This window comes from Ambystoma mexicanum, chromosome 12, assembly GCF_040938575.1.
Source record: "Ambystoma mexicanum isolate Mex_15411 chromosome 12, UKY_AmexF1_1, whole genome shotgun sequence".
NCBI classification, from domain to species: domain Eukaryota; kingdom Metazoa; phylum Chordata; class Amphibia; order Caudata; family Ambystomatidae; genus Ambystoma; species Ambystoma mexicanum.
Genome location: NC_090936.1, coordinates 1,209,255,512 through 1,209,281,601, shown reverse-complemented (window position 1 = coordinate 1,209,281,601; position 26,090 = coordinate 1,209,255,512). Strand labels below are relative to the sequence as shown.

Sequence of the window (26,090 nt, the reverse complement as noted above, 5' to 3'; positions counted from 1 at the left end):
GTGGAGCTGGAACAGTCGCGGACCCCCCTGCCTCTGCGATTTCTGCCACACATCCCGCCCCCCTCAGGTCCCATGGGGGAGAGCTCCTGCTGTCGACCAAACACACCCTTAGCACTTGGGACTGGGCGCTGAAACGAAAGGGAGTGCCAAGAGGACTGAGCCCACACTCCCCGGTCTTTCTCAACCCAATGTTCGCACCGGGCATGCATCCCCGCAATTTCCAAAATTGGACCAAAGGTGGGCTAGAAACCATAGACCAGCTGTATACAGGGGAGAAACCGCTCACTTTCGCCCAATGTAAGGAGAAGTTCCAACGTGACAGATTTACTTATATCCAACTACGCCACTGGTGCTCACACCCCCAAACCTTGCAAGCAGCGACCCGTCCTCCCACTGCCCTGGAACTCACCCTAGGAGACCTTCCGACTCGCGGCAGCGTATCCACCCTCTACAGACTCTTCTTAAGCGACTTCCTAACCACAAGAACCCGATGTATGGCCCAATGGGAAGCGGACCTGGGACACCCGATAGAGGATCAAACCTGGGTGGACATATGGACCCGAACACATACCGCATCCACCTGCATCACCAACAGAGAATGCGCATACAAAATCATGCTGCGATGGTACTATTCGCCTCTCAGACTCCACCATATGAACCCCCAGATAGACCACGCTTGCTGGAGAGGATGCGGCCTCCCTGGCTCTTTCTTCCATATGTGGTGGGACTGCCCGAAGATCCGACCATTCTGGAAAGCTTGTCTAGAGTCTATTTCGCTGATTACCGGAACAATGATTCCATCGAAACCGGAACCGATCCTGTTAGGAGCTCCAATTCCCGGGATCTACCCGCGCTCCGGACCCAGAGCGAAACTATTGGCTCACTGCCTACTGGCAGGGAAAACGGTGGTGGCCCGAACCTGGAAATCCCCGGAAGGCCCCCACATTGCCCAATGGTGGACCAAAGTATGGGACATTTTGATAGCGGAGAAGGTAACGGCAGCACGAGCGGGGATGCTACACCGCTTTCAGAACATCTGGGCCCCAGTCCTGGAATTCGACCGGCGCTTCCCCGCCCTGACCTATAGGCCCGCCAGAGCCCTCTGGATCTTGACGAACCAGGCGAGCCCGGAGGAAGACTCATGACCGCGGAGGCTCCAGCCGGACCGCCCGGGCGGGAGGTGCCCGCTCGCAGAGCCTGTGGGACTGATAACCCAGGGAGGAGGATAGAGAGAAAAGACACAGGGGGGGTCTAAAGACTGGGGGTCAACTTGCTGAGATAACCCTTGCACAAAATTTCTGTATTTATCATTCTGCCTTGATTTAAAATAAACAAAGTTAAAAAAAAAAAAACTCGTGCTTTGCTCTATAGCTATGATGGGAGTAGTGTCTACATATCAAATAATAAATAAAACAGTCCTATTCTTCTCTGTCAAATCAAAATGGCCTATACTAACAAAACCTAATGCCTGCCCTATCTCCTATACAAAAAGTGCATAAAGGGGAATATGTATGCAAAGGAAAATCAGTGTTGTAGCATAAAGGATCAAGATGGCTGAGTCGGCTCTCCTCCCCACGTTGGACAGCATGGAATAAGGTGACCCCCATAGTCAGGATGATGCACTCTGGCTCAGGTTCGCAAAACAAAAATGGTTCAAAACGTGGATCGAGGCCCACCTGGCCTTCGAAGTTAGTCACCAATTCCAGCTTTCAAAAGTTCTTTTTACAGTTCAACAAAAGTTCACGTAGATCTCCTCAGTCGGGCTCAGACCTTTCAATCACAGTACTTGCAGGGGTTCCCTTCCCCAAGCTTAATTCACATTCGTTAGGGGTTGCCTTCCCCTAACTTATCACACTTCTCTACCCTTTTGTCTAGTTTCTCGATGGGTCACTCTGCTCCAGTAGGCTCCCCTTAAGCCCAGAAGTTCTGCTCCTTCTCGTATTTCAACTTGACTCTATGTTCTGCTTTTTATACGTGTGGGGAGAGCTAATGGGTATTGGATATATGTGATTAAAGTCAAGTGCCTGACTTTGCCTCACCCAATAAGCAGGACATGCCCAAGGTGATGTGTAAGGGTTAGCCTCTTTACTCTGACGCCCTCTTCCTCTGTCCAGTGTTTGTGTGTAAAGGGGGGTGGAGTTGGAACACTGGCGAATCTTATAAAATAGGATGGGTCATAGGTACGGGAAAGGGGGGGAATACTGTGTCCCTCCCGCACTCCCCGAAGACCCCTCGCCCAGGTGATCCTCCTGCACTGGTCCACCCCCAGGGTCTGGATCCAAAGGCGATGGCCGTGCCCTGGCCACCAGAGAGAGGGAGATCCTCGGGGACTAGTAGGCAAGTCACCCTTTGGTTTCGCACAGGAGGCAGAGGCCTCCTACCGTAAAGAAAAAGTTTCAGTGCTTAACATTCCAAGAGTGGCTTACAACTCTGGCCATAAACTGCAGGCGACTGGAACGATCTAGTGGTCGTTTCACAAAAGGTAATATCGGCCCTAAACCGGTGGTCTCCCTCAAACATGTTCAAGGGCCACCTTTTTCTGTATGTGCCTTTACATGTTGCCATATCAACCAATGCATGTTTGTTGGCGAGGTGGTGATTGCAACATACTTGCAGTGCAGGGTAGATGGACCCCCTCAAAAACACCATTCTTCACATGAATTGCTAAGTTTGAAGCAAGAAATAACAAACCCTTCCACTTCACAGGTGCCTATCAATACTAATAGATACACTATAGCCATGTTTTACGTAAAGAAGCCAGGTGGGACAATCTACCAACATTGTCACAAATTGCCAAGCGGATTTGGTGATGGTCCTTGCCAAAAGACCTGTACATGCAGAGCATCTTCTGAGAGTTAACTGCCTGGTAAACAATTTAAGCAGGCTGCTAATTCATGCACAGCAATGGGAATTGAAGACATGCACTGAACCAAACGGTGACTTATTTGCGACCAGTGTAAACCTCAAAATGGCCAACCTTTGCACCAAGATACCCTCAACTTTGTTCGTTGGGCCGTGCTCTGTTGATGAATTTGTCAGTGAAACCTGCATCCACTTTTCCCAGGCTCTCCTCTCCAGTGTCTGACAGGGGCTGAGTTTTGCCTGGGCACCAACGAAAAAATGGCCAAGTCACAAATAGCAATTTGTTCTTTTGTGAGAGACAGTTTGAGTAATATCCAAGGGGGAGTCTTTGGGTAACATCTGTTGCAAATTCTGTATTTTAAAGAATATTTATTCATTAACGCTTGTCTAAACTATGAGCTGCACAGTGCACAAACTCCACAAACTAGCTCACTGTGGGCAAAAAAGGCTAGCATGTTGGGCCTGCAGTCCGGGCATTGTCCCGTTGCCCTCTGTGCTACTCTGATCCTTCCACTTGTACATAAGGTCGTACATGAGTCATCCAGGAGAAATGCACATTAATACTCATTGCTCTCTCTTGGGCGTTGCTAGCTGTGGTATCCCCCTCTCCTACACTTTCTGCTTCATCCAGAAATCAAAGTGCACCCAATCCAGTTTGTTCACATAAACTGCAGACAATGCACCCAATCCAAAAACTAAGAACATGGCAGCCCGACTCCTGAAGTCCTAGGATTTGGTTACTTGAATCTGAGTCAACGTTGTAGGGATATACTTTATGTGGCACTTGTATAGCGCCTAATGCTATTGGTATGGCCTCAAAGAAGCACTGTGGGTGTTCGCCTTTGGAGGATTGAAGTATGAGTATGGAGAAGAGGATTTTAGAATGTGTGTGTGTCTTTTTAGCCGGTACAAAGGTAGGTAAGGGCGGCTAAGTCCCTACTAGCGACCCATGGTGATCAGTCTTGTAGATGGGTGCTGTGATGGGCTGTCGGGAGAGTATGAAAGTCAAGAAGACTGATTATGTGCCCATCTGGACTGAATTTATTCGTGGGACTCTGCCACATTCTTGTGGCAGAGGTGATGTGCGTTATGAGGTTGAGTAGTGATTTTTTGCAGGTGTGTGGGTGGCCATGCCCCAGGAGGGATATGGCCAAGTTCCATTGGGACCGAGTGCTTTACGTACCATAGAAGCATGGCTAATATCTAGTTGTGATGAGGGTATGCAAATCGTATTGTACGGATTGACTTAAATCCATTCTGGGCATGCTAGTCACCCTCTTTTTGTCTCCTCAAGTAACTCATCAATGCACCCACCTTGCCATACCCATACCCGTGTGGTGGCGATGGTTCACGCAAGAGGTGAGCTAGGCCAGTCAGGTTGGAGAAGGGACGAGCTAGGTCTTGAGGGCTTCTGGAAGGCAAGGTGATCCTCTATTCGGCGAATGCTGAATGGGTTTCAGTTCCAGATGGTGGGAGCTTGGAAAAAGGAGGACCCGCCGCCCTATTCTGATCAGTTTAGCGACTGGGATGACCAGGAGCAGAGCTGTGCCCGATTTCAGTTTTCTGGTGGTTCTGGAAGGTGTGAGCGTGTGTTGTAGATATTCTGGACCTGTGTTTTGCTGAGCACAGTGGATGATGCACATTGCCTTAAAGGTGGATTGTTGCCTGATCGGCAGTCACTGAAGGACACAAAGGGTGGGTGTGGGGCCTAGGGCAAGAAGGAGCCTTGCTGCAGTGTTTTTAACCCATCAGAGTTTTCTAAGTTGCCCAGGTATAGGGTGTTGGCTTAGTCTAGGCGAGAGAGGACGATGGCCATGATCTCTGTATGAGAAGATCAGGTATGTCAAGGGTTTTGACCCATGTTGAATCAATAGACTGGGTAGATGTGGGGATGAGCTGTCGCCGCCCATTATTCTATCCCAGAACAAACTAAATCAATAGACTGGGTGGGTGTGGGGATGAGCTATCGCCGCCCATTATTCTATCCCAGAACAAACAAAATCAATAGACTAGGTGGATGTGGGGATGAGCTATCGCCACCCACATTCACGCCAGAATAGGAGAACTGCGCAGTTGGCACAAGACCACTCCAAAGACGCAACCTTCTTGTGGGGGGTTCCACATCACCACTCTACTGTAAGGATTCCATCAAAACAATGTTAAGCAAGGGTCCTATAGTATCAAGCAAAAGAACACTCTATTGAAATGCAGTAATTCAAGACAACTCAAAAAATGGATGCAGTACCGACAAATTCCCCAAGGTGGCGCTAGCGGTCTAAACTCTGACAGGGAAACTGTATTTAGGAGTTGCAAGAGGGGCAGGGACTTCAAAGCTTGTTGGTTAATTGGAAACCTTAGCCACCTGCTGTTTCAAGAGGCTGGGAATCCTTAACACCTCAGAGATTCCCACCCCAGGTGGCAGGATATCACATGACCCTGTTGATTGATTGAGGAGAGACTTCCAGGCAGCCTGCTGGAGCCCACACAAAAGGCTCTTTCTGTTGAATGGGGTATGTTAATTTTGAGTATTTCCTGTCAACAGCCCTATGCCAGCAAGGAGAGACATGTGATCACTGACCCACCCAGACTCCTGGAGGCGGACCCAAACACTTTGGGGAGTTGAATTGCAACAAATATATATTTTATAGAAACAGTGATAATTTATTGTAACCAAATGACAGGAATGTACAACTTTGAGAGTCTTAGTTTGAAAAATGCCCTCACGATTTGAGTCCAAACTCCAATGTGTACCATGTTCTTGGGCAAAACCCCGCTAATTATGATTATTGTAGACAATGTGTTTAAGCTAGAGACATGGAAAGTTACTGGGATATATGTGGAAGGGAAATGTACCTTTTGTATAATTTTTGATGAAAAACCAATGTTGCAAAACCCACTAAAATCGAAAATAAGTTGCCATTTTTGAATGCAAGCCCCCAGGAACATCAGAGGCGGACAAGCATGGACCATAAGGAATATATAATGTGTACATGTAATTTCAACAAATTGTGTATCTGGGAATATGTATTTGAATCAAATATAGATTTGTGGGCAAATTGACCAGGGGAGGGTCCTCTGACCATAAAACCTACAGCATCACTCTGACACTCCATTTCTTTCCCCCAATCAAAGGAGAGAGGAGGAACTGGCCAATGAGAAGTAGAGAGGGGCAGGCTCAGTTATGCCACGCACACACCCATTTTCAAAACGCATAAAAAGAGACTGCTGGGACAGGTAGAGACATTCAATTCCATTTTCTGCGGGACGCTCTGCCGGGAGACTCCAGACTTCACATCCATCAATCTCCAAAGACCAGAACTTTACTTCAGAACTTAAAGCAAGGGCCTAAACCCACAAACTGAGAACTCTTCTCAGCAGGCCTCCGCATCCTTAAAATCATTTGCAAACTATTCCACAGCCGGGCGAGCTGTTTGAATTCTTTGCCAAGAACAATTGCCAGAAATCCAGAGAGACCCAGACCGCTGTGAGCAGAACCGGTGCCCGATTGACCCGCCGTATCCAGAGAGGCTAGACCAGCAGAGCAGAGCTGACCCAGACGCTGTGAGCAGAACCGCCCAGTCCAGTCCAGTTGACCAGATCCGTGATGAGGCCCATTCATTTAAAAATTAGGAGTGAGTATCCGCCAGAACTGTGCAGAACCCAATCTCTTAGTTAAAATAATCTAATTCAAGCTATTTTAACCTAATTAGAACAGCCTCCTAGAAATCTTGTCATCTGTCATTTTTAAAGCTGCACAACTGTCACCTGTCAATTCTGCAGCTTCAAGCTGTCACCTGTCATTTTGAGTTTTACTTTAAATCCGAAAATCTACCTTTATTAAATCATCCGTATCTCCGGAACCGTTTATGCTAGGAACGAGATTTAACTTTCATCTGAAAGCTTAGAATCTAGGCTTTCCGAACCGTGAACCGACTTCCTACTCACTATACTTTTTCCGTAATCGCGAGAAACGCACTCGCGAAATTTACCGCAGTTTGCGATTTGGCCCGATTTCTTCATCTGTAGAAATCAGCAGCTTTTTGCTTCTCTTTGCTAAAATTCGTTTGCAATCTGCTAATCATTCATAGAGTATTGTTAAAGTGAGCCTGAACTAATATAAAGTAGCCATCACCGACCCTGAACCTCTAGAGGGAATTAAAAGTAATTTTAGCACCTTTTCACTTCCTTGCAAACCACATTAAAGTAATTCGCCTGTGTTTAAAACTCATCCCTGTTTTCCCTAAGCTTGCTGGGAGAACTGGAACTGTGTATTGCATTATAAAGTGTGATTTGTTGGGATTCTTGAAGACTGTGTGCTCTCCTTCCATTCCTTGTATTGCATAGGGGGGGAGTGACTTGTCAAAAGAAAAAGTGATCATATTACCCTTTGCTAAAATAATAACAAGTTATTTCTGTACTGCATTTTATTCCACCTTGCATTTCCTTGAACCATATAAAGCATTCTTTCCCACCTTATTCTTCTGTTCCTATTCATAAGTTACCTCTTGCTGACTACTGCTCATATTCACAAGTGTAATATCCATTATCAATTTATTTATAGAAGTGTGATATATTGTTTAAATTTTCGAATCAACCTTTTAATTTGCAAAACAAACCTACTTCTTGGCTCAGTGGAGTCAGGGGGATTCTAAGAGGGGGGTGTTATACAAGGGTTGTCATCCAGAGTACTGAACTGGATATAAAAACACATCAATAAGGGTTTTCCTCAGCATCCCAGACTAGGCATTGACTTAGCTGTAGTGTTGATTGAATATCGCTTACAGGTAGGGGAAAAATGTATTGGAGGAAGAGTAGGTGTAGATTGCAAGACTTTGACACTGAGGTGATGTGAGTCCATGGTGCATCAAGTTCTTACAGGTGGAACGGTGACGGATGGATTTTATCAATACTGTATGATGAAAGACCGGAGCACACGTGAAGAAATTTAGATTTGAAAAGGAAAGTGATAAATCAAAGAGGGCACCAAGATTTTAGTCTGATGAAAAGCTGCCCACGGTCTTTGAGTGCCTGGCAGGACAGGAAGTGGGGGAGATCAACTGGAACTCTACTGCCTCTTGCTCTGCAATGTGCCTGACTGAAACCAGTTCATACTGGGAAGCAGAGTTTCCCTGTTGGAAAGCCATCCCCATGTTTGAATAGTGCATGGGACATGATTGGTGGACTGGTGTTCCTTGATAACTTCCGAGGTGCTGGAACAGAAACCAAGAGTCGTCCACGGGAGCCAAATTACCTTGTCAGGCAACGTCTTGCTTCGTTCTCCTCTTAACGACCATTGAGTTGCTGCTGCTATCCTGACCTCACCACTCTATTGACAGGGAAGACCTGAAGAAGACGACTTCCTCTCAGATTCGTGGGCCTAACCAGTCTCGATGCGAACTATAATGGGGCAATCTTTCAGGGGGATATCCCAACCTCCCTGAACCCACTTGTAACAACTGGTGTTGCTCACATGCAACTTTAAGGGATCACTGCTGGATACTTGTACTTTGAACTCTGTATTCTGCTCCTTCCGCCTTTCCCAGTCTACCTCCAGCTACTGGTGGCCCATCTGAACTTTGAGAGACTCATAGGGTTGGACTGTTAAAACAGGAATGGGTTGAAGTCACAACAAGTTATTAAGAGTTTGGAAAGGTTTGCATATATGTTTCTAGTAGATTTATTCAGTGATTTGGTACTGAAAAGGCTATTCTAGTGAAACTACACCTGCGGTTTACTATTCTAAGAGTATTGCAAGTATTCTTATACTGTCTGTTTTCTGGTACTTATCTGGTCTTTGAATTACAACAGTGTGCCTTATTGTATATAATGTCTACTGTTCTATAACTTGTAAGTTTGTAAATGTTTTCTTGAACGAAAGTATGCTCCGAGATCGTTGTACCTTACTACAGCCCTCCTCCCTTAGACTAAGCCTAGCTGCTCGTCCACTCTACCAATCCCTTGGATAGTTCATGCTGATCCTAAGAGGTGCAACCCTGTTCATCCAAGGTGGGATTTCCTAAGTACTGTCACAGTGACTTTTCCAAAAAAACCCTAAAGAACAGACACAGCCTTTCCCCAAGAACTGTGGTATTGGGTTTCCCCGCACCCTTCCATAGGGCAGAATTTGTATTCTCAATCGGTTACTGCTCTGTGGAATATTGTAGAGGAATAATCTGCCATTACTTTGTTGAGCTCATCATGGACCAATGTCATCCAGCTATTTCTGGCAGGTGTGTGTGTGTGTGTGTGTGTGTAAGGCATGGTATCAAACAGAAAGACAGACACAAGTGATCACAGTTCAAGGATGTTTATTGGACTTCAATTGGGTTTGAAAAACGCCTATCTAATCCAAAATCTAAAGATAGGAGCAAGCTACGACCATGAAAAAATAATGCAGTCCTAGTCGAATCTGTCAAACTAAATGATATGAAGCAAAGAGGAAGGTTTTGAGGTGCTTCAGGAATCGGAGATGGTTCTCCTCAAGTTTTAGGTTGGCAGGGAGGCTGTTCCAGAGGGAGGCCCCGGCCGAAGACAGAGATCTACCCCCAGCTTGTTTCTTTGAAAAACGATTGACCCGGAGGGAGTTGGAGGTAGAGGAGCGAAGAGCTCGAGAGGGGAGCTATTTGCGGAGGGATAGCTGAAGGTATTTTGGCCCCAGGCCTATACTAACAAACCAATTGCCGATCCTTACTTCAAAATACGTATAGTGTGGGAAACCATGTTGTGCAAAAGAAAAGTGTTCAGGATATTCAAGCCGTTGGCTTCCCTTCCCCACGTTTTCAGCACGGGACAAGGTGGCACACGAGTTTAGCACACTCTCTGACTTCTCTAGCACAAGGGTGCAGTTCAAAACCTCAACATCAGGACCTTCTGTGCCAAAGTTTCTTTGCCATTCAAAGTCTCTTATTTCAGAGGGCCTGATGCAACACAACATACATTAAAGTTCCTGGTTTCCTGGTCTTTCGCTTTCTATTCTCAAGGTTTCTGGAAAGTAATGGTTCACTGTCGAAAAGGTCAAGGGAACTTCCCTCCTTGCGATTCCCCTTCTGTTTGCCGTCTTTCTTCTTGTGTTCAGCTGCCGTCTCGAAATTGCTGTTTCCTCATGTGCTTTGCCTCGCTCAGAGTGTGCTCTCGTGCTCCACCTTTTATCCGTGTGGGGAAGCTTTATGGAATTCAAGTGTGTGTGATCGTCAGTAATTGCCTGACCATTGGGACACATCAGGTATACTGTTCAGGTATACTGTTCAGGTATACTGTTCAGGTATACTGTTCGGATGTTAGTCTGTTTTCTCATGTGAACGTGTTTGTGTTGTAAAAGGTGAGGGGTGGGTGGTAGTTCCTAAATATTCTACCTGGTAGGATGGGCTAAAGGTGTTATAGGGAAGGGGATACTGCATCTCACTATCCTGTCTCCCCCTCGCCAAAGACCTCTCACCCAGGTGATACTCCCGCACTAGTCCACCCGTAGGAACTGGATCTAAAAGTGATGGTGTGTGTCCAGTTGTTTAAAGATAAGCTTCTACAACCTATGGCTGCCACTGCATAGAAGGCCAACAGTTTGTTTAAATGCATACATCCTGGGGAATAAACTCGGCCCCTGTGCCCCCTTGCTTTATTTGCACATTGTCAGCAGATCTTGTTCCTGTGGTATGTCGGTGGTTGCATGCAGATAAAGGAAAACTCTGATTCTCTCGCATTTACTACGATTTTACTCCTGGCTCAACTCTGTTTGAAGACTTGACCCATGAGTCACTAGCTCACTCCTTACGCAGCTTTAAAAAAAGCCACACAGCAAGCACCGTCCTTCCCTGGCCTTGAATCGCATCCTGTGGCATTGCCTGCTACAGTTCACACCTAATGCACAGTGAACTACATCTGTACATACTGGATTACTGAACACGTGTAGTTATTTACCATCCATGAATGTTTGCTTCCTGGCTCTAGTAATGGCAGTATAGTTGGCTCTATTATATGCTATTTTGAGATTTCCCCAAAAATGTGTTTCAAATAAATCTCTGTGTGACACTCACATGAGTATTTCTTTCTCCTAGATCGTGTTATGCCAGAATAATATTCACGGGCAGTCTCACATGAACCGAGTCGTAACACACGAGCTGATTCACGCTTTCGACCACTGCCGAGCACATGTAGATTGGTTCGATAACGTCAAGCATCTTGCATGTTCCGAGGTGAGTGTAGCACATGTGTCCTTGGAAAACATTTATGTCCTGGAATTGAAGTCTAATCTGTGTTTGCAGTGCCATACTCGCTATAGTCCTTACTGTGTAATGAACATGTTTGCACAAGCGGCATGTACAAGCTGCATGTACAGATCAGTAATCAGGGTACCTTTTTCTAGTACACTTTTGCATACAGTGATTTTGATTGTCAACTTAGATAGCCTTTCCAGCTTTTGGCAAATTGCTCCTCGCTTGCTGCTCTGCTTAAATCGATTCACAGTCCCTTTGTCTGACTTTATAGACTTGGAGGAAGTTGTTATTTTACTACCAAGCATTATTCTGGTTGGGTTGATAAATGTCTAATGAAGACTGGGCTTTGGTTCACTATAGTGGTATACAGGTTATACAGGCTTGGGCTACTTGGCGTTCTTCGAGACATCGAATGGCCATGAGAGGTTGGCCATGGGTTGGAGGGGTGCAAGAGGAGCGTAAGAACCATTTGCCAACTTGCATGTGTTCATGACCAAAGGATTTCTGTGAAGCAGTCAAAATTGCAGTCCCCACAATACGTTGGTTTCACAGCATGTAGGGTATCAAAGAAAGGAAACCCCATTTACATCCCAGTCTGTGGCACCTCTTCTGCAAGAGTTGAGGGGAGGGGAAGCCGTTGCTGCTTTCCCAATGGTTGACTCCGAAAGCCAATCCAGAACCAAAGATCTCCTGATGTATATTAAAGCTCACTCTTGGTCAGACTCCGAGATGTAATTGGGGTTTTCGTTCGTGGTGCAACCAATTCCAGTGGAATTCCTCTAACTCCAGCAGTGTGGCCCACTCCATCTTACTAAAAAGTTGGAGCGTTTAGGCAAAGTCTGAACCTACAACCGCAGGAGCGAAACACACACTTTAATGCCTTCAATGCTGTTGTTTTTTTTTTTTTGTTTTTGTTTTTTTTTACACAATTCTGGAATGTTAAACCCACTCCTAGGGCATTGCATTTTTGAAATGACCTCTGTCATAGGTACATGTATTGGTTTACACTTCAAAGACCCTATACTGGTGGCTCTTTCTTGTGTGAAGTTCTTATCTCATACTCTTTCGGTTTTCACCAGGGGTGGAGGGAATGGACCTTTAGAATGAAACCAACCTCTTCAGCAGGCACACCTTCACCAAATCTAAACAAAAGAAAGCTGTGATGTGCTGTCAAGCAATCTTTTATCACTACTTGAGGAGTGATGGAACAAAGGACCAGTACAACAGGGCTACACTCTGAAACGCATTGGCCAAGAAGTTGAGTGTGGACAATAAAATACAGGGAAAGATTGGAGTGAACAAAATTAATAAAAGTACCCCCGCCCCATCCGTGTCCCATATCGGCGTCATTGATTTGCAAACCAATGCGCAGTAGAGAAAAACATTAGAAGACACAGGCGCATGATTATCTGTGATTGTTTACAAACAGGAACTACCAAATCTGACGCGTGCTAACTTTGAAGCAGATTTTAATTGCAAGAAGAACAGGGATTCCTGTTTTGTATTCCCACAGTGTGAACTGATACGACGCATATGCATCTATATGCACAGGATCCATGATCCAAACATTCCAGAATTCATTTATAGTTTTCCAGTGGTCCTATATTTCCAAGTCAATACTTCCTAGAACTTGGGTATGCACTGGAGATTACCTTCACCCTTCAGCCCAGGAACCCATCTTGCTGACCCACTGTCCAATTGGCTCTGCCTCTCTGCACACTACTCCTCACTGGCACAAAGGCTTCAGTTAATCAAAGTTCTCCCTTTGGAAACGGCAAGCTTAATTTGGTTGTCTAGTGCTTTAGAAAGTGGTACATTTACAGTATCGCAAGTGTAGGTTTCCTGTGTACCTGGATGACTAATGGGATCCGAGGCCGGATTCTTTTACCTAGGTTCCACCACCAGTGTTAAGCCTAGCACAGATGCTAATGAGGACTATATTCCCTATAGAACAGAATAGGGGATGGGGACACAAAAGTGTTCTAAGCAGACCTTGAACCCTGATCAGTTGGGGAAACAGCTCGACGTAGGTTTAGGCCATTGGGGTCAACTGCTTCCACCATTGGTTGCAGCACTGGGGATTCAGGATTTTAGGGAGCAGAAGTGACTACGCTAGACAACTTTGACAGCTGGGCGTTGAGATTCCAGTCTGTCAGCAACCTCAGTTTGGAAGACCACCGGGTTGAGCTTGGGCTGAACAGGTAGACTAACCTCTGCTTCTGATCCCACGACGATGGGGGACCATCGGAATGCTGCAGTCGGAGTGATCTAACAAAAGGTGTTCTTCAGTGTGCCAGAAGGATGATCGCATCACTGCAGGCCTGGCTAGATGTACAAGATTGAGGGAGGGAGTGTCCTTGAAAGGACTAGCTTGTCAGTTTCCCCTGTATGGTAGTTGGCTGAGACAATGATTGTCCCAGCAGAAGCCCCACTGCACCACCAGGATCTTGTACTCACATTCTTGGCTCCAATGCTCGACTAGCTCAATGTCTGTTAGGTCCCTCTACTGATATACAGAAGCTCTGGCTGATGAGGGCACAAGCCCACCTATCCGGGGACCTGAAACTTTCAAATGCTGAGTGGCTTTGCAATCAGGGACAGCCATTTCTGATAGACATAATATCGGTCACTTTTGGATTGTGTATTGGGACTGCCCCTTGCCCAACCAAAACCAGTTCCAGGCACACACAGGTTGCTTCAACAAGCCTGTGAACAGAATGACCATTTCCCACCACTACCCTAAAGGAAAAGCGTCAACAAACGCAATAAACCAAAAAGGCCCTCCTTAAACAACATTATACGCTGTTGTGGCCACTGTAGTGCTAAAATGGCCACCTTAAGGTTCACAAAAAAAGAGCTACATAGGAGTGTACCGAAAAAAAAGGTAAAAAATGAAGTACCACTGCCACCAGCCTGTCCTTGGCTTCACAGAGGAGGAGCAAAATGGCCATGAAGTAAAAAGGATGGGTACCCCTCACTTCTCTCCAAACGTGAGGTACTAATGCAATACAATACAAATGGATTGTTGACCGGGTCACCCTGCATTGGTGCCTTAAGGACTAAGCATAACCACCAAATCAAAATGAGTTTAGCATGCGAGTGATGGTAACATCACCTCCCCCTCAAGAATTGGGTTAGGATTGCCCCAACTGAATGTTTCCTAGCTGTTTCACATCGTATCTCAGCATCCCAGCTACAAACATACGCAAAGTACTTGTAATCAGAAAGGTTAAAAGGAGGAGACTGCCAAAGCCGCATGTAACCAAAATAAAAATGTAATCTCTGGATGTAAAATGAAAGCCACCAGCACCTGCAGCTATAAAGCCACCCAGACACATATTCTAATTGACATCAACCTCTTGTTTACTTGACTAGTAGTGTACCCACCGTCTAATGCTCCTCATACTCACTGAGGTTTTCACCGGGTCTAGCATAGAAAATGGGCAGATCTAGTCGGATACCACTGACTCTCCTCATACAAGAAGTATGGGTACACTGCCCTTGAAGCACCCGGGCACTGAATCCATTTAGAAGGCCCAGGAGCCATACCAGGGAATCAGATGATCGGACATTCCTAGAGCATAATGCCAAGTCTCTTCCCTTTAAGCACCATGCATTAAACATTGTGAGAAATATGAGGGTGTCTTCACTTCTTTCGCCAATCTATCCTCCTCCCAGTGGTCCAGGGAAATGCCATCTCTTTTGGATACTGACCCTGGCAGTGGATATGCGAGGGAGGATCACCTGGGTGGAGGTGACTTGGGGAGTTGGAATGAGTCACCTTTGGGTGGGACACAGTATCCACCTTTTCCCTTTTCCCTTTGCGACTGAGGGTGTGCAGTCATTTTTTCGAAAAAAAAAAAAATGTCGAAAGACAAAAATGTCGAAAAATAAATGTCGAAAAAAAGTCGAATTCCTTTTTTTAAATTATATATTTATATAAAAAGGTAAAAAGGGGTAAAATAAAAATAAAAAAGTGGGGTTGGGGGGGACCCCCCATTTCGAATAAAAACGTCATTAAAAAGAAAAGTGACCTTTTTTTCGACATTGTTTTTCTCGAAAAAAATGATGATGAACCGCGACAGAGCTTAATATTCCCCAGACCTTTTGTAGGTTACTATCGGTCCCTTCTCCACCTCTCACATAAATCATCTCCCAGAAATCACCAGTTAGATACCGATGCGAGGAAGAGACCCACCAGAGTCATACCTTCTATCCTTTATTGACTCTGACCCACACAAAGACCATTTTGGTACTTGGACAATGAAGAGGCAGGAAATGCGGAAGAAAGACTATTGGTTTGGCAAGGATCAGTCCAGTCTTAATGAAGCTTCAATTGGTGGTGGAAACTAAATGGAGGAAACGAGTGCCGGAGAGAGAGAACTTGGGTTTACTTTTGGAAACATGGCGGGACAGAGGACGAGCAGTGGAGACTTGGAGAGGCTGCAGCGGGAACTGGAGAAAAGCCAGGTTGAGAGTCATGGGTGAGCTGGGAGAAGCAGAACAAGCATTGAGGAATGCTGCAGACACTGGGAGCAGAGAGAAGCTCCCTGGGTGTTTTGCAGCTGCCGGACCACGAGGACCGTTCTTGCCATTGCTACAGGGAAGGCAGCAGGGTGAAGTGGAGTCGGGGAAAGGTGAACCCGAGGCATTGAAAAGGGTTTTCATTAGAAGGGAGAACCAATGGAGGTTTTCCAGTGTCACTTCGAAGCCAACAGTCACGTGACTAAAAACGGGTGAGTCTGCCCGAAGGCTTGGGGACTAAGGAGCGTGTCAAGTGTACATAGCAAGTTGAACAATGTTGATCAACGTTAAGGGGCAAACCAGCATTGCCAAGAGAGAATAATAATTGAATGAAGCATTACCAGATATTGAATAATAATGAGGTGAACTGCTGAGAAACTGAAACCTGTATGCCAGAGTAAAATACAGAGAAACCTTGGGGAAGGGCGCCAGATGCTTTGGCCAAGTGAATTTTAATAGTGACTACGTTTCCTAGCAGCAGAGTGTACTGGGATGCTTCGGGTGACTGGTGCTGAAACTGTGGCATGAAGCAATGACTAGTAAGGTCTGCCGATCGCATGACTTGTAATTGGTGGACTGTGTGGTCGGACAACTGCGCCTAGACTTAGTACACCCAACTAAGAAGAGCTACTACTTGATTGAACCAAGGAATCAAACCTGAAGAAGTTGGGATGTGTCCAACTGAGTTAAATTATTTTTCAACATTTAGAGAAAGGTTGGGGGGGGGGGAAGCGAACCCCTCATTGATAACGTGAACTATTTGAACCTTGGGAAGGGGAAACCCCCTTTCCACCCTAGAGCTGGAAGAAGCTCTGAACTTTTATGTTGAACACTTTTCATTTGATGCTGAAATCCCTACACATATTGTGGCACTTTTCACATAACGGAAGCCTATTGAAAGCTGCTACAGTGTAAGATTGCTCCTGCCCGGAGGTCAGAGGCTATATTCTTCACTGCTAACATGCCACGAGTGCAGTAAACCTCTTGTGCAATTTGCACTTTTTTAGAATGCAAGACCAATTGAATATTTTGAGACAATGCATTACTCCTTACATACTCAGTTTGTATTAACCTGATATCTTTTCTTCATGTAGCCATCCCAGGCAATCAGCCTGTGGAATGTTAGTCTTCTGTTGCCCCGTAGCCAGTTGAAATCCTCTGAGTTATTCTTGTTTTGTTGCACGTGCCGGCGCATAAGCCTCATTGGGCTAACGTACAAAATGTCCAGCAATAAAATCCAGCCACCTCCACTGGGAGACTGTGCTCCATTTTGCGATTAGCCTCACTTTGCACAAACCGCTCTCTCTCCTTAGAACCCTGGATCAAATATGGGATGAAGCAAGTTAATTAATCACTGTTATTTACACTGGAAAAATACACGCTGTGATATGCAGCACTTGCTACTTCATTCTAATAATTTCAAAGCACTTAATTTGTTAACATTAGCCAATATAATGCCCCAGCAAACCACTTCAGATCCGGTTGTGCCTTCAAACTCATCACTTCTTTTTTCTCTTTTCCTCCTAATAAGTAAGGATTACTTGAGCAGAAGCAGTCCTTCTGAAGAACATTCCCTGCCTTACAAACATAATTTGGGATTTCCACATCAGCCAAAGAGACTGAGTTGCCAGGGGGTACCAGGTTGGAGAAACCCAAAGCCCCGGGACCCCAGTATTGGGCAGGGATCACAGTAGAATGTTTTACTCTCTGGCTAATTGGCACGTGAGTGGTGTAGTGGAAAGACTCTTGGATCGCCATTGCTTCAATCACTCCGTGCGGTGTTCAAGAGTATCCGTCCAAGAGATTGCCATGCTAATGCTGTCAAAACACTGCATAATTGGCCTTCCCAATGCGTTAATGAGATCTGTATTTCAGGCATGTGGGCTTCACTTTACACCTTCTGGATATCATCAGTTCTGTGGATGCTAGTCATAGAACTGTAGTGGCACATTTGCGCGCTTCTTTAGGATTTGGTTGCACGCACCCAAGGATGGAGTATTAAAAAGTAACATTTCCAAGTGGCTTCATTATTACAGTCTGTTGAAGGACCTGCTGGGTTTTGGCGGGAGGTGAAAGGAACTCATGGTGGCAACAGTAAAGACAGACACAAGTGATCACAGTTCAAGGGTGTTTAACTGTATATGTGGGTTGGAAAAACACCTAATCTAAACCTAAATTTAAGATGGGGAGCAAGCTACAACCATCAAATAAGGCAGTCGTATTGGTGTCTTGCGAAAATAAAAAGGCATGTACTAAGAAAAACCTATTGCCAAGCCTTACAACTAATACAAAGAGAGAGTGTGCGGTAGTGTTCACAAGAAAGAAAAGTGTTCAGAAATAAGTCAGGATGCGGTAGCCGGGATCTCCCTTCCCCACGTTTTGTGCATGGGACAAAGCAAGACTCAGGAGCACGGCACACGCTCGAGCTTTCCCAGCACGAGTCCACAGTTCCGCTCTCAGGTACCAGGACCTTTGGTGGTTGTCTTTCTCTTGCCTCCGAGGACCTGATGTGTTCCAAAAATAATAAACAAAGGTTCCTTTCTGTTTGCACGCTGGGTGATGCCTTTTCACCCCAGGATCCCACTCTTCCGGGTTCAGACCCTTCTTGAATCTTGGCCTCCCTCTGTCGGGTTCACTACGGCTTTTCAAATCAATTCTACTTATGGCATTCACAAATATTAATTTCTTTTTAATCACTGTGGACATCCCTCTGTCGGGTTCACCTTTGTCAACACACTGTTCATTGGGACTTTAGGCTTCGCCCCTTTCCATCGGCATCCCTCCGTCGGGTTCACTCTTGCTAACTTTACTTTTCCTTCTACTTTCCTATGATGCAGGATTTACTTCCCTTGGGTTTTCACTTTTTGCCGGTCCAAGACTTTCAACTGTATAGGGGATTTTGCTAGACCCCTGTATGACCACTTTGTCTTTTTCCTTCCGGCTCTCCTCGGGCCTTCTGGTATCGGTAGTGTCAACAAACGCGGGATCAACCAGAGTCTCTTGAATGAGCATCTACGTGGTGCCGGACCCCTCTGCAGCTGGTGTTGCCTTAATGTTAACATTTCCTTGAACTTCCCTTATTTTGCCATTAGCAACTTTCCTTCATCACAGTTCAGTTTTTTATCGATTCTCCCCTCGACTCACAGGCTGTTGATGAACAGCTTGTGTTTTCTTATCTCCGGAGTCAAGGGCGGTACGACGGTAGCAAGTGTTTCTCCCTGGCTTTATCAGCGGGAGGGCTCAGTGGTCCGTTTGCATCTGCTGCAACACACTCCGGCTATTCGCGGTCGTACGCTTCCTTCCACTGAGGTTTTGCGGGCCTGGGTTAGAAAGGGCAAGGTTGCTTCTCTCCTTGTCTACTCCTTTGTCCTCCTCCTTGAACTGCTGTGCTTGGATAGCTCTCTCGTCGTACAGTCTGCCTTGCTCGTAGTGTGCTCTTGTGCTCCAACTTTTATCCCTGTGGGGAGGGGAAGGGAAAAGGCCATCGGGAGTGTGTGAGATTCTGGCCCGTTGCCTGACTTTGCCTGACCCTTGTGTTGGGACATGTCAGGTTAACGTCTCTGGTGTGTCTGCCGTCTTTCGTGGTATGCAAAAGTGTTTGGGTCCAAAAAGGTTGAGCGGGGGAGGGTAGGATGGGAAATGGTGTCACAAGAAAGGGGATACCGCCTCTCACCCGTCAATGTAACACTTCCTCTCCCTGTGAACCTCCCTATCCAGGTGATCCTCCCTCACTGGTCCACCCCCAGGAACTGGATCCAGTAGGATGACAGATCCCCGTGGACTAGTCAGGGGGACACATTCGGGTTTCTCACAGGAGGGAGAAGTGGGGCTTAATATGGGGATGAAGCAAAGTTGATAATGTGAAGGACCTATGTTTAGAACAGTGTGCTTCAATCTGTGGGGTGTGGCACCATGCCTTGAGGGGTGGGGGGGCAAAAGGGGGTGCAAATCCCACCGCTTGAAGAACAATGAAATGCTGATAAGCGATGATCGGCAGGGGCCGGCAAGTGCTGGCCTTGCATTCAGCCTTTCAGTACGATGCCAATTTCAGGAATTGAACACAGTAGGACTCTCCCTTTCATGCTGCGTTCACTTCTTGAAAGGAGCACCTGACAAAGGCAGTATGCAAAGATGGCGCTTGCCACAAGACTGCCGCTTTCGCAGTGTTGTGGCAAGCGCTGCCTTTGCATTCTGCGTTTAAGCATGGAGCTACTTCCAGAGATGAGAGGGTGAACTCCAAAAGGAATGGAAGAACAGACAAAATAGAAGGCAGACACAGCAGAGGAGACGGTATAGGAAGGAGAGGTTTAGACGGAATAGGAATTTGGTAGAATTGAAGGGAGAGAGGGAGAAAAAGCAAACGTGAAGGGAGTGAGACAGAACAGGGGGCAGGAGAGACTGAATAGGAGAGGATGCAGGACAGAGTGCTGGAATGGGAAAGGAAAGAATACAGATTGCGAGGGAAGGACTATGTGAAAGAGGAGTGAGATAGAGAGGGAGACGTTAAAGGGGATGTTAGAAGGCAGACGATTGCAAGGTAAGAGAATATGGAAATGAGAACCTAACATAGAACAGTAAGAGATGAGACGGAACAGAAAAAGAGACAAGCAGGATAGGAGAAAAACCAAGAGACAGGAAGGGGGGAAAAGAAAGAATTGTAGGGAGCCAAGAGAGAAAGCGGAAACTGCAGCAGGTAGAGAAAGAGAAGAGACAAATCAAGAATGACATGAAGAAAAGAGACAGATTGAGGGGTTTTAGACATCCAACAGACCAAATGGGTGCAGGGATGGAGAAGTAAGAGGCAGATCTAGAGGGGCTCTAGAATGTGAAGTGGGAAGTGTGTAAATTGGAGTGATTTAGGGGGATGGAAAGGAATATTGCAAGTGGTCAGGGGACAGAACAAGAGAATGGCAGTCAAGCCCAGAGAGGAGGAAGAGAGAAAGGGCAGGTGCAGTAAAGAGAGAAAACGGCACAGAGCTAGGGATGTGGGAATGTGTAAGGAAGAAGTGTGGTACAGAAGGCATTAACGGAGAAGGAGACAGCGACAGGGAATTTTAAAAAGTGCTAAGGATGCAAGGGAGTTTGCTGCTAAAACAAACTGCAAAGCCAACCCATAGCAGCTCCAATTATTATGCTGCCAACGATATCAATGTCCTGGAGCAGGGGGGCACCCCGACTCCAACCTTTCAACAAGGGGGGCTTAGGACAGGAAAGTTTGGAGACCGAGTTTGACGCCAATAAATGAATGCAGCATATCTTGTTAAAGCCTTTTTTATTATGTAATTGCCAGTGTTCTGCTCTCAGAACCATTTGTATGAAGAGGTGTGAAATTCCTTTGTGAGCCGTATTTTCATGAGCGGGGAACTATAATCACCTTTTCCTAATGGCGGCTGTAATTTGCAACATTCGGGAGAAAGGTCACAGGTCTCAAATAAATGTGCAACATTTACCTCCAATTGCAGAAGGTAATTGCTCCATAAAAGGATGTGAAACAGCTGGTGCCCCTTTTCTAAAGGCTAATCTGCCAATGGTTGTGTTTTTCAGGTGCGCGCTGCAAACCTCAGCGGAGACTGCTCGCTTGTGAATGAGATGACGCGCTTAAAATTTGGCTTAAAGCAGCATCATCAGGTTGGTAGATATATTCTTGAATATTATTTTTTTCTGGAATAAAAAGCTTTTTTGGGGACTATTCTGCCAGCAGATTCTGTTAGTATTATATCTGAAATGCTTATTAACAAAAAAACTTTGATTTTGGATTATTTACTATGGAATTCAAAATCTCAAATGTTTTAAAAATGTACTTGTTAATATAGAAACAAATATGTATGCTTAATCCTCTGGATCCAAGGGAGCGACACATGTAATTGATCACCTCCAAGCACCAAATTCCAGTCGTAATCCTGACCTCTGGAATGATCTGCCTGTCGCACCATCTGTCCACCCACCTCCGTGTTCCTGAATCAGCCCAGATTAAGTATGAGAGACATTCAACAGGTCATGTATGGATTTTAGTTTGTACTTATTTTACTTTATTATCCCCCCCCCCCGTCCCCCACAATTCACTTGTGGTGAAAAGGGTAGTGAGGGGAGAAGATTGTCAGTGGTGTGGGCGGGATGAGGGGTGGAGCTAGGTGTTGAATAATGTGGGTGCCCTGAATATAGGAGACTGCCTCTAAATACCTACCTTAAATCCATGCACAGTGGGGCTCCCCCCGTTAATGTTGTCTACCTGGGTTCACACACTGCAGCATAAGAAGGCTCCCGTCCCATCCCACAGGACAGAGGAATGTCCCAGAAGTATGGAGGAAAGGGGCCTATGGACTAGGAGTAAGGTGGTCACTACGGTGAGTAACCTGGTTAGTTGTCTACCTGGATTCACACATTGCAGCATAAGAAGGGTCCCGTCCCTTCCCCCAGGTTACTTTTTGGCATTGTGTTTGATGGAACGTCGTGGTTCAGTGTTGACCTCTGTGTCCCTCAGGACAGTTGCTTCTGCACAGGAGGACCCTGACATGTGGTGTTGCTGTGCTTGTTGGCCGATTATGTTCCTAGGTGAGCACTGTGTCCACTTGGGTTCCTGCTAAGGATGGCTTTCTGCAGCAGGTGCTGAATGAAGTCCTCCCATCTTCTAGAGGAAGCTTTCCTGAAGCTGACCTGTGACTGGATAAGAAGTCCATAGGATGAGCCTCGTTTCCTGCAGTGAATTCAGAACTGTGTACTACTGCGTTCCGTCCCCTTTCCTCCATACTTGTGGAATATCTGTCCCAACAGTGACTGGTGCACTTTCTCACAGCAAAATACTGGTTCCGAATTTCAAGCCCAGGGTGAGTGTGCAGGTCTGCCATCTCCTGGCTCTGCCCCCCCCTGGGTTTGTCCTTCTGTCCTTTTCGTCGCACTTATGGCAGTGCAGACGAATCTCAGCTGGCAGGCCTTGTGCTCGGTGTAAATTCCTGGTCCTCTCTGGTGGTTGACGATACCCGGTTATGGCACATATCCTCTGCATATGCCTCATCATCCCAGTTTTCCTCGTTGCACATCGCACCTTTGCCGTTTTGTCTGGTCTGTTCACCCATGCCCTTTGCCTAGAACCCCCAGAACTCTTGGTACTTGTATGTCGCATGTTATATGTTTGAGGTTGTGCGCTCGGTGTGCCTCTGAAAGGCTTGGAGTAAAGTTTTGGTAGGCTACCTCCACGATCTACGCCACTGAGGAAGCTACAGCCTGTTGGCCTATCTTTGGGAATGTAGCTCCAGTTCCAAACAATAAGGCCAGTGAATTCCTCTTAATTCTCCATCCTTTTGAATGTGTGAAGGGCTAGATATCGAAGTTACCTCTTACAATCTCCAGAGTTCTAGACGAGACTTTCCATGCTACTGATTTTTATACCATTTTAACCTGCTGGAAGAGTGACCGTATAACTTGATTGCCACTGTATTTTCTAAATACTTCCCATTAAAATGGCAGTATCTTGATGCGTGCCCTTAACAGTTCTTTGGTGTTACATAGATTGTGTAAGATACACAGACCACCTTGTGGTTCTGTTTCTGGAATCTATTTCACTTTGACTATTTTGGAGTAGGCATGGGGCATGCACCTTTTTGAAGCCTCCCGTATGGAAACAGACTGCTCATGTGCCACCGTTGATTCCCACGCTATTGTCCTTCTTGGGCAGCCTTTTTTCAGAGTTGGACTATATTTGTAGTAGTCTGTTTTTATGTGGAGCCATGATTGAAAGCTCGACTGGCCCCTTTCCTAGAGGTCCTGCAGGGGTCTTTTTGAAGCATTGAGGTATCGTCTCTAGTGGGTGTTGGGTAATCTCTGAAGTGGCTGCTACCCGCTGGCCCAGTCAGTATGTGGCAGCTGTTTAGTAGTCACTCATTCATTACCTGCTGTTGGGCTTCTTGGTGATGGAAAACGCGGTCGCAGCTGAGTCTGGCAGAGCCCCTTCGAGCCATGGCTTCTTTAGAGGCATGATCTCTTATGATTGATGGGATTATTGCTGTTTCGAAGCCTGTTTAACCGTAGGAGACTCTGTGGACAGATCCACACTAGTGGGGACAGGAGCCTTTAATGTCTCCATATTGTTAGGGAGAATTCTCATAGATGTGCTAATTCCCTTCACCTTAGAGACCCCCAGCAACTTTGCTGCATTATGAGGACTTGATTTTTTTTAACCTGATGAGACCCTTTTCCCCACTCTCTCGTATTTTAGTGTGATTTCCGAGCTTTGTGTTTCTTTTGGTTATGGAACCTGACAAACTCCATAGGTGTCATCTTTTACATTGTGTCACAAAGCACCTTCAGTGCAGTGGCACAGGTAAGTCTTTCGGATTTCCCAAAGGTTTAAATACCTTCTCTTGGATAAACTGTTTCCAAGAGCAGTGAAGTGAAATTGACTTTACTTACATTTGTAACTTTCTAGGCCCAGCACACACTATCTTACAATAGAGTGCTGGAGGGGTCACTTAGTATCCCCTTTGTCTAGCTTCTCATGTAACATTTTTCTTACCCTTTTCTCACTGAATGGCTGGTGGCAGTGGTTTTGTTTTAACTACCGTGGTCTGCATTTACCGCGGGCTGCGTTTGCAGCTGCAGTAAAGCACCCAAGGGTGCCATTTTTGTCAAAATGGCCTGGTCTTCTTTTTTCGCCATTTCTTTGTGGAAAGGTCCTTCTTGAGATTTACTCTGCGTGCCAAACCAGGTTTGGTCCCATTGTTCGCTTTGCTTTTGGCAGGATTCACGAGTGAAGGCCTCCTCTGGCTCCAGGGTGTCTGGGGTGGGCAGGAAGTGAGCGAGGTGCCCGAAACTCCCTGTGCTTAGTCTACTAGGAGGCCCAAATGCACTCTGTGGTGATTGGCCGGCTGACTGTCTGGCAAGGATAGCCATCCTGCTGGGTGACTTGACAGCTAGGCTGGAATGAATGGGAGAGAATGGAATAAAAGGCGTGGCTTTTGGCTTGGAAGGCAGAGTCGACCACTGGACGAAGGAACTGAAGAACTTGAAGAGGACACCTGCCAACTCCTGGACCATTAGTTTGGCCGGTGAAGCCCTGCTGCTGTGCTTAAACTCCGAATTCGTATTGACAGAGAAGCCCCTGCAAGGACGACTTCTCCCCTTGAGTTGGTGGCACCAATCAACTCCAAAGTAAGCCACCTGGACATCCTTCTCAGAGCTGGTTGAATTTCCAGAGTTGCTGCTGGAAACCGTATAGCCAGAGAGAGGAACACCAGATTGTGTGTTGCTGTTAAGCTGGCCTAGAGCTCTAGGAAGATCCTCCGGACTCCCAGGAAGCAAGACTGACCGAGCCTGAACCCCTCAACAGAGTGCGGGAGCCAAGAAGCAAGGAAAGCCCATCTCGACAGCCAGGAACCGCAGTGTTGCTATTTGCGGTAGATGCGAGGAGCTGAAACACTGAACAGCCACTGATTTGAAGATTGACGTCTAGGAGCGGTGACTGTCACATTGCAGTGTAGGAGTCCCCAGAATTCCTCCCTCTTGTTCCCACGATGGAGGCCCACGAACAGTGAGATCTGCAGAGCTGCTCGGGAACAGAAGTCATCTGCTGCACTTTTTCTTCAATACAAAGGTACTGTAAAAAGTCTGAGAGAACTTAGCTCTTGCTGTAGAGTTGCTTGCATCTTCTACCACTCACAGGTCTAACGGCTTGTTGCACTACATGTGATTCTTCTTTTCTTCAAAGACTTCTAAAACATTGTGCACGACTTTTTTACTTGCCTACCAGAAGCGCTTCATCCTATATAAGACTTTTGCCCATTGACTTTGTCTTAGCGTATTATACTGAATGACTATGCTTAGGGGATCCAAAAGTATTTGCCTGCTTACGAATATTTGTGGTCTTTTGTTTGTTCTAATCTTTTCCTTTTTACCAACTTCTAACAGTGTTTTAATGCAAACAGTAAGATATTAATGTCCCCAGCACTCTAGTATTGAAGTCACCTGAGGGTGTAGGTTGTGTCTGTGGGCCATCCCAAAAGGGTCTTTACTGATTTAGAAACTAAGAGTGAATAGTGTTTGTGTTACTTTTTATATTGCTACCTTCTGAAGAAGGCTTAATCTGACTGATAAATTAATAATTGTTTATTCAAGAAACCTTGTGTGTAAGAGTTTATTTGAATACTTGTCACTGTGAATCTCTGTGTAACTCCCCTACAGCTCACCCCCTCTTGAGATAAGCCTGGCTGCTCAACACGCTACCAAAACTGTTTATTACAAGCTTATACCAAAGGTTGGGCTTCCTATACCTGTAGTCAGAGTTGTTGTAGTGTTCCCAAAGGGTACGTACTGCATACAAACCTTGCCGAACACAAACCTACTCAATCCTTGGGCATTTTGTGATTACATGTAGGTTAAAGTACAGGTGTGTGTCCATGCATAAATTGCGGTGCTATCTATTGCTCTATAAAGACATCATTTCCAGAGCTTGTCCGTGCTGATAATACTCCGCTACCTGTTGATTTTCAATGAAGGGAAGAT

General features: G+C 46.0%; 1 protein-coding gene across 4 annotated transcripts in view; it reads left to right on the top strand.

The window, feature by feature from the left end:
- ATP23 (ATP23 metallopeptidase and ATP synthase assembly factor homolog) overlaps window positions 1-26,090 on the top strand; it is an 80,223-nt gene that overhangs the window by 40,346 nt on the left and 13,787 nt on the right. For all 4 annotated transcript variants that reach the window (XM_069629869.1, XM_069629866.1, XM_069629867.1 and 1 more), the window contains 2 exons: window positions 10,914-11,051; window positions 21,141-21,224. In XM_069629869.1, the coding sequence (XP_069485970.1) occupies window positions 10,914-11,051; window positions 21,141-21,224 (222 nt within the window). The remainder of the gene's footprint in view (window positions 1-10,913; window positions 11,052-21,140; window positions 21,225-26,090) is intronic.